At 42.1% G+C, this 14936-nt stretch overlaps 1 protein-coding gene across 1 annotated transcript in view; it reads left to right on the top strand.

Moving 5' to 3' along the window:
• FRYL (FRY like transcription coactivator) overlaps positions 1-14630 on the top strand; it is a 110820-nt gene extending 96190 nt beyond the window's left edge. The window contains exons 55-62 of the mRNA XM_015822839.1: positions 100-103; positions 563-712; positions 2130-2228; positions 5458-5526; positions 9120-9137; positions 11554-11664; positions 12777-12976; positions 14336-14630. Of these exons, the coding sequence (XP_015678325.1) occupies positions 100-103; positions 563-712; positions 2130-2228; positions 5458-5526; positions 9120-9137; positions 11554-11664; positions 12777-12976; positions 14336-14591 (907 nt within the window). The 3' untranslated portion in view covers positions 14592-14630. The remainder of the gene's footprint in view (positions 1-99; positions 104-562; positions 713-2129; positions 2229-5457; positions 5527-9119; positions 9138-11553; positions 11665-12776; positions 12977-14335) is intronic.
• The last annotated feature ends 306 nt before the right edge of the window (positions 14631-14936 follow it).

Here is a 14936-nt window from a genome sequence, read left to right on the forward strand (position 1 = left end):
CTCAAGGGTCAATTTGAGTATGGCCATTTTCACCTCATCTGTTTCTGCATTGTGGAGATTGCATGGGAAATTTTTCTACTTCATTCTTCTGCTTATTAGGACAGTATTCATTTCTAAACTCACCGTCTAGAATGACACTCATATTGACCTGTTGACTTCTTTCACTGCAAGATTTTGCAGAAGATTGATTTTTAAAAGGGTCTCAGTGTAATTTTGCATCTCTTCGTTCACCCAACCCTTCCCTTCCCTTCTTCCTTTCAGGTGATAGAGTTACATGGAAAAGGAGAATTTAGTCTCAGGTATAAAGCATCAGTCATAATAGAACAGGGCAGCCTCCTGCCCAAATAAAATATTTGTGGGAGGGGGGGAGCAAAAGAGGGGAGTTTGTGCAATTTCTAATTTTCATTTCTTTTAAATGTTTCCTCCAAAGCAAAAAAAAAAAAGAAGCAATGTTTAAGTAATTGCTACCAAGCCAAGAATAAATATGAAAGAATCTACAGTAAAAAAATAAGTAAAGCCTCTAAATTTTTCCCACATGCAAACGCCATTTTATTGCATTTAGATGATTCAGAGGAGATTTGGAGCCATAACACATGAATCGGTCAGTTTCCTGGGTGAGAATCTGCAGCGAATTGGAACAAAATTTAAAAGTTCATTGGAAGTTATGACGACGTGTTCAGAATGCCCCACTGTTTTTGTGGATGCCGAAACGGTAATATCTTATATCTGTGTCTACTTGCTAACTGTTCTGATTAGGGCTTCTTATTAGTAAACTAAGGAAGTTCTTTATTTTGGAATTTGCCAAGAACATTTCCTATCATATATATATATATATATACATATATTCTCTTCAGTTGGGAACACATGTTATTGGAAGCCCACAGGATCAACAGACTTGTCTTCTCTCTATCTCTGTTGACAAAACTCATTGCCCCATGATGTCAAGTAAATGGATCTAGAAAATGAACTTTCAAAAGTGCTTGGTATTCTTTGCACAAGCACCTTAATCCAGTGTGTGTGTGTGTGTGTGTGTGTGTGTGTGTGTGTGAGAGAGAGAGAGAGAGAGAGAGAGAGAGAGAGAGAGAGAGAGAGAGTAAGTAGCTGACTTTTACTTATTCATTATTACTGGGTCTTGATTCTTCTCATTTGCTGATTGGTATTAGATCAGTCTATTCTCCAGTAACCTTCAGGATAATGATAAGTTTGTCCTTCATAAAGTAGATACACATCTCAAGTTGCATTTGGGAAATGAAATACTCGCAAATAAAAGATAGAGCAATATTTCCAGTTCGGGCATTGCATTGCCAAGCTACTCATCCCATTAGCACTCCAAACAAGTCATGCTGTGCTATCAGCTTGTTTATACGGCATCTGCAAACTTTCAATTCTGCAGAGTGATTTTCTGCAGGAGAGAAAAATGTTTACATCAAAATGTTATGCATTTGCTTCCCTACAAGTTCAGCATCTTGCATTATTATAATACATCAGCGGCTCCCAACCTTTTCTATACCCCGCACCCCTAGAACGCTTCTGATATATTCTCGCACCCCTTACAAAAGTTTGAAATAACGGCAACGAATTATGTATATATGCTATAATTTTGAAAACCCAAGTTTTTGCACCCCCTGGAATATCGTCTCACACCCCTGGTTGGGAACCCCTGCGATACATGAATTGCATCTTTTATCCATCATTTTAATAGATAATTCTTTAGTAACAGTACTTAACAAAGGGGTGCATATTTTAATCCATCATTTAATAGATAATTCTTTAGTAACAGTACTTAACAAAGGGGTGCATATTTTAATCCATCATTTAATGGATAATTCTTTAGTAACAGTACTTAACAAAGGGGTGCATCTCATCTAGGCAGTTCTTTTTTTAAGATGTACATTTCTGTATTTTCATGTGTCATGTAGAATAATTATTTCTGGCAGAGGTATAGAGTTGATATTAACAAGGGATATAATTTGTATTGTATAAACAATTCCGGCAATTTCCTTAATATTTGGAGGTATTTCTGTAATCTTAGTAGATGTTGCAACATGTTTAAAAATGTAAATAAGTACATATTATATTTCACATGGAACTAATTAATAAGGTTTTTAAACATTTTTTTTGTATTACAGTTAATGTCCTGTGGTTTACTAGAAACATTGAAATTCAGTGTTCTGGAGCTTCAAGAACATTTGGACACTTACAATGCTAAAAGAGAGGCAGCCGAACAGGTAGTTAATATTTTTGTAAAGTATTACACTGCATTGGATAAGTTAATGATCATTGGAATTTTATATAACATATATTGGACTCTCCTACAGTGTAGTGTGAATTGAGGGAGGTCAAAGACCATACGACATATATTCACATTTGAAATAGAATGCATCCACTAGACCAGGGGTAGGCAACCTTGGCTCTTTCATGACTCGTGGACTTCAACTCCCAGAATTCCTGAGCCAGCCATGCTGAGGGGAAAGGGAGAGTTTCCAAGCTGAGCCAGGCTGGCTCAGGAATTCTGGGAGTTGAAGTCCACGAGTCATAAAGCGGCCTAGGCCAGAGTTAGGCAACCTTGGCTCTTTTATGACTCGTGGACTTCAACTCCCAGAATTCCTGAGCCAGCCACGCTGAGGGGAAAGGGAGAGGTTTCCAAGCTGAGCCATGCCGGCTCAGGAATTCTGGGAGTTGAAGTTCACGAGTCATAAAAGAGCCAAGGTGGCCTACCCCTGGTCTAGGTCTTCTTCAGAAATGAATGTTAAAACAGTAAAAAAAAAAAATCTTTTAAAAAGTAGCATTTCAAAAGGAATAGAACTTCCAGCAACTTCAAAGAATTCTAGTGTAATGATGAGTTTTTGCAAATATAATAATAGTAGAACACTTGTGTTTTCGGAACCAGAATTTGATTGTCTGGAAGGAAACTGACTTGTAACTGACATCTCCTGAAAGCTTCCTTTGTCTCAGAAATACGCTCTGAACCGCCTTACACCTTTGCTCTGCCCTAATCATTCAGAGATACCGCAAGGAACAACAAGCTGAATACAGAACTATAACCATAGACAGTATTTGACAGTCTCATTATAGAAAACTCAAGTTAAGAGTTCCTATTGCATTAGAATGACAAAAGGTCAATAAAGTGCCTGCCCATCAAACTATTTTTTTAAAAAAGAATGATGCTGTGTTATTTTGGTATTCTGAATATTGGATGCTGTGCAAGAGCAGAAAGAAAGTACAGTAAACCCCAGAAAACAAAATTGGTTTCTGGAGCTTCCTACTGGCCTTATTCTTTTGATTTTACTTTGATCTAGGGCAGGGGTAGGCAACCTTGGCTCTTTTGTGACTCGTGGACTTCAACTCCCAGAATTCCTGAGCCAGCCATGCTGAGGGGAAAGGGAGAGGTTTCCAAGCCGAGCCATGCTGGCTCAGGAATTCTGGGAGTTGAAGTCCACGAGTCATAAAAGAGCCAAGCTTGCCTACCCCTGTTCTAGAGAAAATTGGTTTTCCCCGCTTGCCTGGGTTACATTTCCATGTTCTCCCCTCCCTTACATTTAATTTCCATTTTATATTCCACTTTGGGGAACTAATAATAAACTAATACAGGTAGTCCTCGGCTTTCAACCACAATTGAGCCCAAAATTTATGTTGCTAAGCGAGACGGTTGTTAAATGAGTGTTGCCCCATTTCACAATCTTTCTTGCCCCTGTTGCTAAGTCAGTCTCTGCAGTCGTTAACTTAGTAACGCGGTTGTTAAGTGAATCTGGCTTCCCCGTTGACTTTGCTTGTCAGAGGGTCGCAGAAAGTGATCGCGTGACCCCCGGGACACTTTGACCGTCATAAATACGAGTCAGTTGTCAAGTGCCTGAATTTTGATCACATGACCCACGGGGATGCTGCAACGGTCGTGAAGTGTGAAAAACGGTCATGAAGTCACTTCAGTGCTGTTGTAACTTCGAACAGTCACTAAATGAACTGCTGTAAGTCTAGGCCAGGGGTAGGCAACCTTGGCTCTTTTATGACTCGTGGACTTCAACTCCCAGAATTTCTGAGCCGGCATGGCTCAGCATGGAAACCTCTCCCTTTCCCCTCAGCATGGCTGGCTCAGGAATTCTGGGAGTTGAAGTCCACGAGTCATAAAAGAGCCAAGGTTGCCTACCCCTGGCTTAGGACTACCTGTACATCAACAGATAAGAATTAATATCTGCTTACATTATGTGGGGGAAATTGCAATTCATTTAATATATATTTGTGAAAAACAAGAAAAAATATTTTTATTCTAGAGGGAAAGAGAAGTAGATATTAGGAGCGATCTTTGCTGCGCCACCGTTGCACTGAATGTGAATCTACAGTAGGATTTATAGAATCCTTGTCAGTCCTTGCACCTATAGAGGTGATTAAGGGGAGAATGTTTCAGCGCCCCTATTCTTCCCTTCTGCCCCTATGTGTTTTTTAGAAGTATACAAGAATAAATGGGGGGGGGGGGGGAATCCGTGGAACCCTTTTGGAACACTTTGTGCAGGGATAAGGTTATGCTTCAGGGTTACGTTATTTATTGCAATTCTGCTCCACACTTGAAGTAGTAAAAGAGGAAGTAAAAAAGAAGAAGAGCCATGGATGCTATCAAATGAAACAAAAAATGTCAAAAAGAAAGATGTGTTGGGCTCCATGCCATTAATTGACATGCTAGCGTTTAGAAAATTCAATTTGTTCTCAAGAGAACGCACAGTCCTAATTCACTTACCGAAAGCCCTAATTCAATATACTAATGAAAAATTAGATTTTTGTCCTCTTGTATACAAAGGTTAAAAAAAAGTCATAATCATAGTTGGGTTCATTATTCTGCTGGCATAGAGCTGCCTGCAACTTGGTCTAAAACATAATTAAGTTTTATTCCATTACAGTTGGTGAATTAAAGCACATTCCTCACTGTCTATCATTGAATTCAGTAGGTGCTACAAGTATGTAATTTGAGGGGGTTTTATGTCTGTCCCTACATGTGCATCCATGGTTGCCTGGTTCTCGTCCAACACTACATGTAAATGTGATTTGCTTCAGGTTTAGCAAGCTATCAGAACTCACCCATAATGGCTTAGTGTTATGAATTAAAAATCACGGCTTGTTCATTGAACTAAGGTTAAATAATGTTAGTGATCAGCGGGCCGGATTTTATACATGAATCTGTATTTAGAAAAGAGACTAGATTTTACCTCTTTGATGATGTATTGGTATTTCAATTATCTTCTCTTTATCATTTCAAACTACACATCAAAGTACACTATAAAAAGTGACAGTTTTAAAGGTATGCGTCATATATTTTATTACCTTTTTTTCTGAATATGTCCTTTAAATTAATAGGTTACATTATAACGTTCTGTGATTCAAGCAAAATGTGTTTTCTGTGTCCAGGCTCATGTAGGCATCCATGATTTTGCGTTGACTCTTTCAGCTTGCTTCTATTTTATTTTGCAGTGGCTCAAAGACTGCAAAAGGACGTTTGGCACAGATGATGGTATTCACGGAGCTACTACGGATGCTCAGGTAGGCCTCTGCTTCCAGTTACTTTGTCTGTTTATGTCATGCGTAAATATGAAACCATACATGCGGCAGAACGATCAGGTCCTCATGTTCCCAGCAGGTTAAAAAGTAACATTTTTTTTCATTTTAGCTATCAAAAATATCTCTCGGGAAATTTAGAACGTATTAAGTATTGGCCTGGAAATAATGGATTCTTCTTATTAAAAAAAAAAAAAAGCCAGCTTGTGGGTCTGAGTCTAATAACATTGAACAGATAACCAGGAAAGATGGAATCATTGTTCAAACACTCCTCTGTCTGTTATGAAGCTGCTATTGCAAGGAAGAAATTTGGTATTCTGCATATCGGTTCATCAGATAAATAGCTTGTCTGGCACAGAAGCTAGGCTGCCTCAAATCTAATTAGTCCTGTGACCTGCCTGGAAAGTAATATTAAAAATAATTAGTTGGACCACGAAAATCTGATCTGAAGTGTTTGCAAAGAGCTATCAACAGTAGAAAACACAGATTTCTTAAAACCAATAATTACGTTAAAGCATTTTTGAAAGGATCAATAACTGCAGAGTATTAGTAAGTATATAAAAATACTGTTAACAGGGGAAAAAAATCAAATATATCCATGCTATTTCTGGGGTATTGGTGGTTTGATTTTAAACTATTTGATGAAGACGGATGGCCAACTATAGCATTGCCCGGGAGCTGTTATATTCTTTTTGGTTTACTAGAACTGACAGGAAAAAAAATCTTCTGAGTTATCAGAGTTATCTTTGCATCTGGAAAAAAACAACTGGTGGATAGAGTCAGATCTTCTGATACTACTCCTAAGAAGATTTGTTTTGTCCAGACTTGGAGAAGAAGCAGACAGATTATAATTTTTTTTAGAAAATGTTTAGATTTTATTGTAATTTACTCTCATTTTTTTATTAAGAAGTTGGAAGGCGGTTCCAAGGAGAGAGTTAAATTTTAAACAGTAACAGATTTGGTTTTTCTTGGTAAGGTAGATGCTAGTAAGTAACAATCTGTAGCAAATTTAAGCCACTGCCTTTCCCAGCTACCTATTAAAGAGTTGGGGCATTTTTAGCACGCAGAAGACTGAAGCGGAGAGATCTTCAACCACTGAATTATGCAGAAGTTTGTAGCTTTTTCTTTCCCAGATAATGTAAGTTTCAAGAAATCAGAGTCTAGCTCAGGGGTCTTCAAACTTGGCCCTTTTATGACTGGTGGACTTCAACTCCCAGAATTCCTCGGCCAGGCACATGTGCCTGGCTGAGGAATTCTGGGAGTTGAAGTCCACCAGTCATAAAAGGGCCAAGTTTGAAGACCCCTGGTCTAGCTGACTACTGTGTGAGCAGAGTGTGGGGGGAACTTTTTTGGCAATAAGAGCACTTGATCATTCAAACTAGTGACCCAGAAGAAGCAATGGGATTCCCTGTACTTTACGTGTTCGTGCCGAAGTTAGACAGTAACCTGTCCACGGTGCTTTCATTTGGATTCTTGCGCGATCCGAGATGGTTGGACTCGGCACAAATGGCGCATTCCACTTCTCTGATTCTAGAATATTTATTTTCTAGATAAAAAGTATTTCCCCCTTCCCTCAGATAGTGGTGTTGGTTTTTTTTCAAATAGCAGTACTTGCAAAAAAATTTATTAGGAAGCTGTCATTCTGATCTCATTTCAGAAGGCTATCTTGCACCGTGCCTGTTATTTCCAAAACAGAAATATCAATTGGGAAAAGAGTATCAAGCTTGACTACGGCCACCTAACGCTAAAATAGAAGCCCGCTGTCAAAAAGATTGAAAGCTGGCTAGACATCCTCTAGGGCACGGGTCCCCAACCCTTGGTCCATGAACTGGTACCGGGCCGCAGCATGCCACCAACCGATCCGCACAAATGAGCAAAGCCCCATCCGTGTGGGATGCGGGCAGCACACAAAACCCCCGGTCCATGGAAAAAACTTTCTCTACGGAACCGGTCCCTGGTGCCCAGAAGGTTGGGGACCTCTGCTCTGTGGTGCTGACCTAGCCCTGTTTTCAGGCTAGAGATCTAAAAGGAGTCAATATTTCTGTTCAGCTTGAACACAGAACCACCGTTAGGAAGACCTGGGCCATGGCCTGCTTGATTGGGTCACAGTCCTTTAGTAGGCAAGGAAAGAGGCCCGCACTATTGCCGCTTCAGAGAAAGCCAGAGACAGCACAGAGTGAGCTTGGAAGAGACGAATCTGGTAGCCGTCTCCAGGGTCAGTTCCCAATCTTCTAGGTCAGGGCTTTTCAACCAGTGGTACGGGTACCGCCTGTGGTACATTGGCACCTGGCAGGTGGTACGCGACCATCCTAGAAAAGTGGTAGCGGGGGAGGGGAATGAGCTGAACCGGTGGCAGCACCACACAAGCCTGAGCGAGAGACGGTTGGAGCTGCAGGGCTGTCAGGGCTCAGCGGAAGCGCCAGGATCAGTGCTGCTTTCCAGCTGATTGGCACTTTTTCAGGGCTGTCAGGGCTCAGTGGAAGCGCCAGGATCAGCGTCAGGCTCCTGGCGCTTCTGCTGAGCCCAGAAGAAGCGCCGATCAGCTGGAATGTTGCAGCATCTCCAGGGTCTTGTGATTTACATTCAGATGCTTGGCAACTGATTCATATTTATGACGGTCACAGTGTCCCAGGGTCATGTGAAGTGACCAAAACCTGCTGCAACCACCCAGCAGACGGGGGGGGGATAAAAACCAAACACCCCCCCACCCCACCCCCGCTGCCAATCCTCAACAGAAATGCTCACAACAATGGAAACCTCGGACAGGAGGAAGAGCACCGCCGGGCGGGCAGGCAGGTGTCTTGCTCGGCTGTGGCTTGGGGGGCACTTTTTTCAGTGCCATTGTAACTTCGAACAGTCATTAAGCGAACTGTTGTAAGTCGAGGACTACCTGTACTTTATCACTTTTTTCCTTTTTTTTTTTTTTGGTCATCAAGTTTTTGACACCTTGATAAGCGACTGGTGGTACTCGGATATTGCCATATCCTAAAAGTGGTACAATGGGTGAAAAGGTTGAAAAGCCCTGATCTAGGTGATCCAGCTTTGACCAGTTGAGAGTAGCACGTGAGCTTTCTTTTGAGTCTTTGCAGTGTTTTTTTGTTTATCCAGGAGGGAATAATTCTCTTTTTTTTTTCCTGTTAAGAATATGATCCTTTATTCCTTGCAGAAATGTTCTCTTCTGTTTTCCCGCTCCCGCTACAGTTACCTCTATCCAGGAATGCCCTATATGAGTACTTATCGCGAAGTTCCTTTAAATGCATGAAGTTTGATGTCTGCCTTCATCGTTGTCGCTTAAACCTATTTATCCCCAGTTTTCTTCTCTCTCCATTCATTATCTTGTCACTATATATTTTGGTCATTTTGCATGATAACAAAGCAAGTAGTACAGCCAGCTGTTCTATCATCTACAAATAGTATTATTTTTATACCTGCATTAAATTCTTCTTTGGAAGGTTTTTTTTTGCTTTCGCTTTAATTATATCTGGGACGTTCTAAGACCTGCGGAAAATAAAGTTCTATACTAATTCTTGATCTTTTTTCCTTTTTCTATTTTGTGACCCGCACACCTTCTTGCTTAGCATTTGGAAATTCTAGCAGTAAGTGATGGCTCTTGATTTATCGAATAATTAACTACGCCAGTAGCCAAGCTGGCTTTCATTGTCTCTTGTCCATTTGTGATATCACAGTTGTTTCATTATAAAATATTACGGAAATAACCATTGCTTTGCTTTATCTATAATTCTAACTCTTCAGCAGTCTTTTTAGATGGCAGAATATTGTAGCTCTAGCCAATTATTCCGTTGTTAGTTTTGCTTATTTATTTTAAATCCATATTAACAGTCATATCCACTAATACAGTTACATACACAAATAGAGGTGATACTACGCTTCTGTTCACGAATCCATTACCTTGAAATATTATTAAAAATAATCAAAACATTAAGAATATATATACAGACTGTATCAAAAGTCAGGCTTCACGGCCAGCCACAAGGAATGTTCGAAGGCCACACGTCAAAAGAGAAAGGAAGCATTTAGAAGGAAATGGCAACCAATTTGATTGTTTAATTTATAGAATAAATTGTGTACGGGGCCTGATTTTTGGTACACCCTCTATGTATGTATGTTTATATGTTGTGTGTGTGTATACAGAAATGATACCTTTATTTGCAATACAATAGATTGAAATGTGATTAGGGCAGTGGTTCTCAACTGATGCAATTCATTTCATAGTAAGACGGAGCCCACATATGCCAACAGTCCCAGAAAATCTGGTTTTCAGGGCACTGGACATGATATCACCGGTCCTTTTTATCCATTTGCCTAAAGGCTGGAGAAAGAAGGGGTTCATGTGTGGTCCTGACCCACCCTGTCTTCAGCCACCATGCCTTTGGGGGACTAACTTGTGTTCACTTAAAATTATTACAGTTCTCTGTGTCATCTAGGATCCAGCATCCGATCTGATTCGGTACATTTTGTCAGGCGAAATGAAGCGGTGATAGGAGTTCAGGCCCATTTGACCCTTCAACCTTCTGCGTTGGGGGACTCAAGTCGTTGCACCACCTCGCAACCTGGACAGATGGCCGTTGAATACAGTGCGAGGTCGAGATCCGTCACGTTTGAAGATGCAGGATGAAAACTTTTCCTCACCCCCCTCATCTCCACGAGATCGTGCACCTGTGTGCTGGTTGTTATCTGAGACAGCAGTTTCTTGCCATTTTGAGGAAATGTTGCTCACTTGGCTAAGCACGCTGTAATTTCAGGCCTCGGTCATAAGGCCGAGACCGTGATTGGAGGCAGCCGGTTGGGGAGGGTGGGAGCCACAGTTGCCCTAAAGCAGTGATGGCGAACCTTTTAGAGACCGAGTGCCCAAAACCTGCCCCACCTCCCTGCCCCTGCCCGCTCCATCCACGTTCCACCCGCCCGCAGGGCCACCCACTGCCTCCATGGCCCACCACAGATCACCCAGGCAGCCTAGCGGCGCCATGGTGGCCACGCCCTCTGCCCGCACCCCGCAGCAGCATCTGCACATGACGGCGCGAGGGCGGAGTCTTGTCCCCACTGCCCGGCTGCCATGTCCTTGGCTGCGCTGTGCTCGGGGGTGACTCTCCTCCGGGGGGCTGCTGGTGTGGAGGGGGCCACGGGGGGAAGCAAGGCTGGGGCGATAGCGTGCATGCCCAGAGAGAGGGCTACGAGTGCCACCTCTGGCACACGTGCCGTAGGTTCGCCACCACTGCCCTAAAAGAAGGAAGATCCACGCAGCAGGACACTGTTTGCCCATTGCGCCCCTGGGAAGTAGCTTTGAAAAGGGACCTAGGCAAGGATTGTCGACGAGAGGCTGGGATAGATGGGAAGGAGGCTTGAAAGGGCATCGTGATGGTGCTTGAATGGATGGCTAGCTTGTCTCCTCTCTCCCCCCGACAGGGCTGGAAGACTTTTTGTTTTAGGGTTTTCTGGTCTGATGGAGGGGAGAAAATGAAATGCCATGCCCCAAGTGGCATATCCAGAATTGCCTGTAAATAAACGACTGCCGGTCTCGGCGGGAGGATATTGGGATTATATCGGTAGGATGGACATTATTTGATGGCGTGCTTGACCGGATGTGCAGTGAAAGGTTGAGAACCACTGTTCTAAAATTAGAAGCGACAGATCACCCAAAATGATACAAACTTTTTTTTTTCCCCTGCTGGAGCATGGCATTTTCTGAAATGTCATCAGCATCCCCCTTCTCTTTGCTGGAAATGGCTGCCCTTCTTAAAAGCCAAAGTTTATTACGTAGCCAGCAAGAGAATATTTTACTTTTTTAATGCTAAATCCACAGATGACTTAGAAGCACTTGTTTTTCTCTGATTAGCTTCTTCCTCCATTATCTTAACCTTTCTCCTCTGCAGTAAGCGAATAACTTTTTATATTGCAAATTCTGCTCGACGCCAGTTGTATGCTATTGTCACTTCTTTGGTTAATGTATTGCTTTTCGAATAACCACTTTTTATTTTATTTATTTATTTGCAGGAACTAGAGCTGTGTCGGAGGCTATATAAGCTGCATTTCCAGCTGCTGCTTTTATTTCAAGCCTATTGTAAACTTATCAGCCAAGTGAATGTAGTGAAAAAAGAGGCAGAGGTAAAGAAAATGCCAATGAATTTGCTTTTACTACAAGATTTAACGCTAAGAATTACATCTCTGATGATAATAACAATAACAATAACAATAATAATAATAATAATAATAATAATAATAATAATAATAATAATGGAAGGGACCTTGGAGGTCTTCTAGTCCATCCCCTGCTCAGGCAGGAAACCCTATGCCTTTTCAGACAAATGGTTGTGCAATCTCTTCTTAAAAACTTCCAGTGTTGGAGCATCACAACTTCTGGAGGCAGGTTGTTCCACTGCTTAATTGTTCTGTCAGGAAATTTCTCCTTAATTCCAGGTTGCTTCTCTCCTTGATTTGTTTCCACCCATTGCTTCTTGTCCTGCCTTAGGTGCTTTGGAGAATAGCTTGACTCCCTCTTCTTTGGGGCAACCCCTGAGAGGCAATCCCTAAAATCTCTGAATTAAAAGATTAAATCTATATAAATAAAAATGTAAATGTTCGTTTGTTCAAAATCTTAAATCTCCGAAAGTTCTTCACCGATTGCTTTGAAATTTTGACACAACGTTGCATTCGAATACGCGCGTGTTTTTATATACCTACTATTATATAGATGTCACACCTGTGACAGGTAAAAACGTGTTTTTTTAAAAAAAAACAAACCACCATCTGTTGGACGTAAAAGCAACACACGCTAACCAGACTGAGCCAGAGCAACGCGTGGCCGGGTACAGCTAGTAGACTAATAAGAATGGCTATGCATTGTGACCTTTCCGCTTTTGTGCTCAAGTGTGCACTCAAAGCGTTTGATAACCCGTAAAAATACAAAATTCGATAGCTCATCAAAGGGTTAGAAAATATAAACTCATATTAAAATTAGCTAAACATTAAATCAGTTTGAGACTTGATCCTCATCCAGTTTTATCAGATTTCAGTGAAGCACCTAAGCACCGGTATATTCACCATAAATGCTTGAGGTATTTATGAGAACGTAAGTCAATATATTTAATTGTGATAGCTTAATTTCTCATCTCGCCTTAAATAATTTAAACATGCTTTCTGCATAAGGCTGTAACAGAGTAAGGCGGGGGAAATGGCTCTGCTACAAAAAAAAATGCACGTGTCTCTTTTTTTCCTAGGTAATAAACATGTCGGAAGAGCTTGCTCAGCTGGAAGCCTTCCTGAAAATAGCTGCCGAGTCTGTTTCTTATAGCAGTACTGAAGAAATTCATATCCCAGAAGCTTCCCAGGCCAGCACAGAGACAGCCATTCATTCGCTCATTGAAACCTTACGGAATAAGGATTTTTTCTCTGCTATAGCACAGGTCAAAGCGTTCAGGTACTGCAAAATGGCTTTTGCTAACATTCCTTAACTTGAAAAGGATACAGCTGGGAGTGGGTCTCACGTAAATCTGGTTTCCATGGAAAGGAAGAGCGCCGTAAAGTATTGATAACCTTTAATACCAATAGAAGAGACTATATGGCAGTGGTGGCGAACCTATGGCCCGCGTGCCAGAGGCGGCACTCAGAGCCCTCTCTGTGGGCACGCGCGCCATGCCCCGGAGAATGGCAACCGTCCCTCTTCAACCAGCCGCCCGCTAACTCACCGAGGTCCCACGTGGCCGGATGCATCCCAGCACCCATGCGCTCGCTGGCCTCTGTGTGCAGGGGCTGATGGTGTCAGGCAGCAGCTGCCCCCGCCCCTGACTCGCCTTGCCTTGTGACAATGGCACCCCCGCCCTGCCTCGCCTCTCCCCGCAGGACGAGCCTTCTGCCCACCGTCCCACCTGCCAGAGACCCCCTGGATCTCCCCCAACTCTGCCCAGCCCCCACAGGTGTCCCTCCCCACGAGCAACATTGAGGTGATCACGCCCATCTTGGCCACACCCACCCAATCTGCCATGACCACCACAGCCATGCCCATCCAGTGGGCCACGCCCACCTGGCACCCGGCGATAAATAAGTGGGTTTTGGGTTGCAGTTTGGGCACTCAGTCTCTAAAAGGTTCACCCTCACTGCTAATATGGGCTGAACTATGGTGCTCTCTGAGCTTGGTAGCTTCTAAAATGGTTTATTCAGATGAAGAAGGAAGAATTGTGATGGTAGACACATACTTACACCAGAAGCAAACACTGTTAGTAGTAATCTATGCACCAAATAACAACCAGGAAGAATTTTACCAAAGCCCCCATAGAAAAATAATAGAAATGGAGTATCAAAATATTTGTTTAGTAGGAGACTTTAATGCGATAGTAGATGGGACAATTGACTATAAAAGCAGTACAATAGGGAAAAGTGGAAGAAAAAGTCCACCTAAGACATTCTTTAATATGGTAGATGAAATTGGAATACAAGATATTTGGAGGGAAATTAATCCGGAAAAACTACAACATACTTTTTATTCAAATAGTCAAAAATCCTGATCAAGAATTGGTATGATTTGGACGACACCTGAATTGAGGTTGAACATCCAACTAGGTTTACATTTTCAGTGAACTCAAGAGTGCACCAGGTGCTCCACAAGCAATAGGAAATGCAGTCACCGAGTCTAGTTTTGGGAAATGGGTGGGTTTTAGCAGAATTTAGCAGAATTCGTGCGAATTACACCTCCGTAGCAAAACCTAGATGCATTAATTTAGAACAGAGATGGCCAACTTGATAAGAACAGTGACTAATGCCTTAATTTCTCTGTCCCCAGGTGCATTTGGCCCAACGACATATTTGGCGATTCCGAAGAAGATCCGATCCAAACCCTCTTGCACATATTTTTCCGTCACCAGAGCCTTGGCCAGACTGGCAGTTTTGCAATAGTTGGCTCCAAACAAGATATGTCAGAAGCCAGCTCAAAACTCATGGAACTGAATTTAGAGATTCGAGAATCCCTGCACGTGGTGCAGTCGTACCAGCTTCTCGCAAAACACACGGCTGTGAGAAATCTGAGTACAGGATTTTGAACCACCGTTCCTCAGAAAAACACTGAAAGGGGGTGGGGTGGGAGTGGGGTCCCTTTTATCAAGCACCTTTCATATCGAATGAAACTTTTCTAGAAACAAGTGGCGTAGTTTAGTAACAGTTCTCAAAACAGCTGACATCACCTTTAATGCTTTTTTTTTTACCTTGTATCAGTAATACGAACTCTTTAAAAAAAAATTGCATTAGAGAAAAGGGCTAAAAGCAATGCCTATAAAATGCATTTTTTTTTCCATCGTAAACAGAAAGTACACGGAGTTGCAATAAATAGCCTCTTAACTTGGAGCTAATTAAAGCAGGTGAAATGAGGCTAAAATGAACAGTGGTTG

This window comes from Protobothrops mucrosquamatus, unplaced genomic scaffold (genome assembly GCF_001527695.2).
Source record: "Protobothrops mucrosquamatus isolate PMUCROS unplaced genomic scaffold, P.Mucros_1.0 scaffold1694, whole genome shotgun sequence".
In the NCBI taxonomy this organism is placed as follows: Eukaryota; Metazoa; Chordata; class Lepidosauria; order Squamata; family Viperidae; genus Protobothrops; species Protobothrops mucrosquamatus.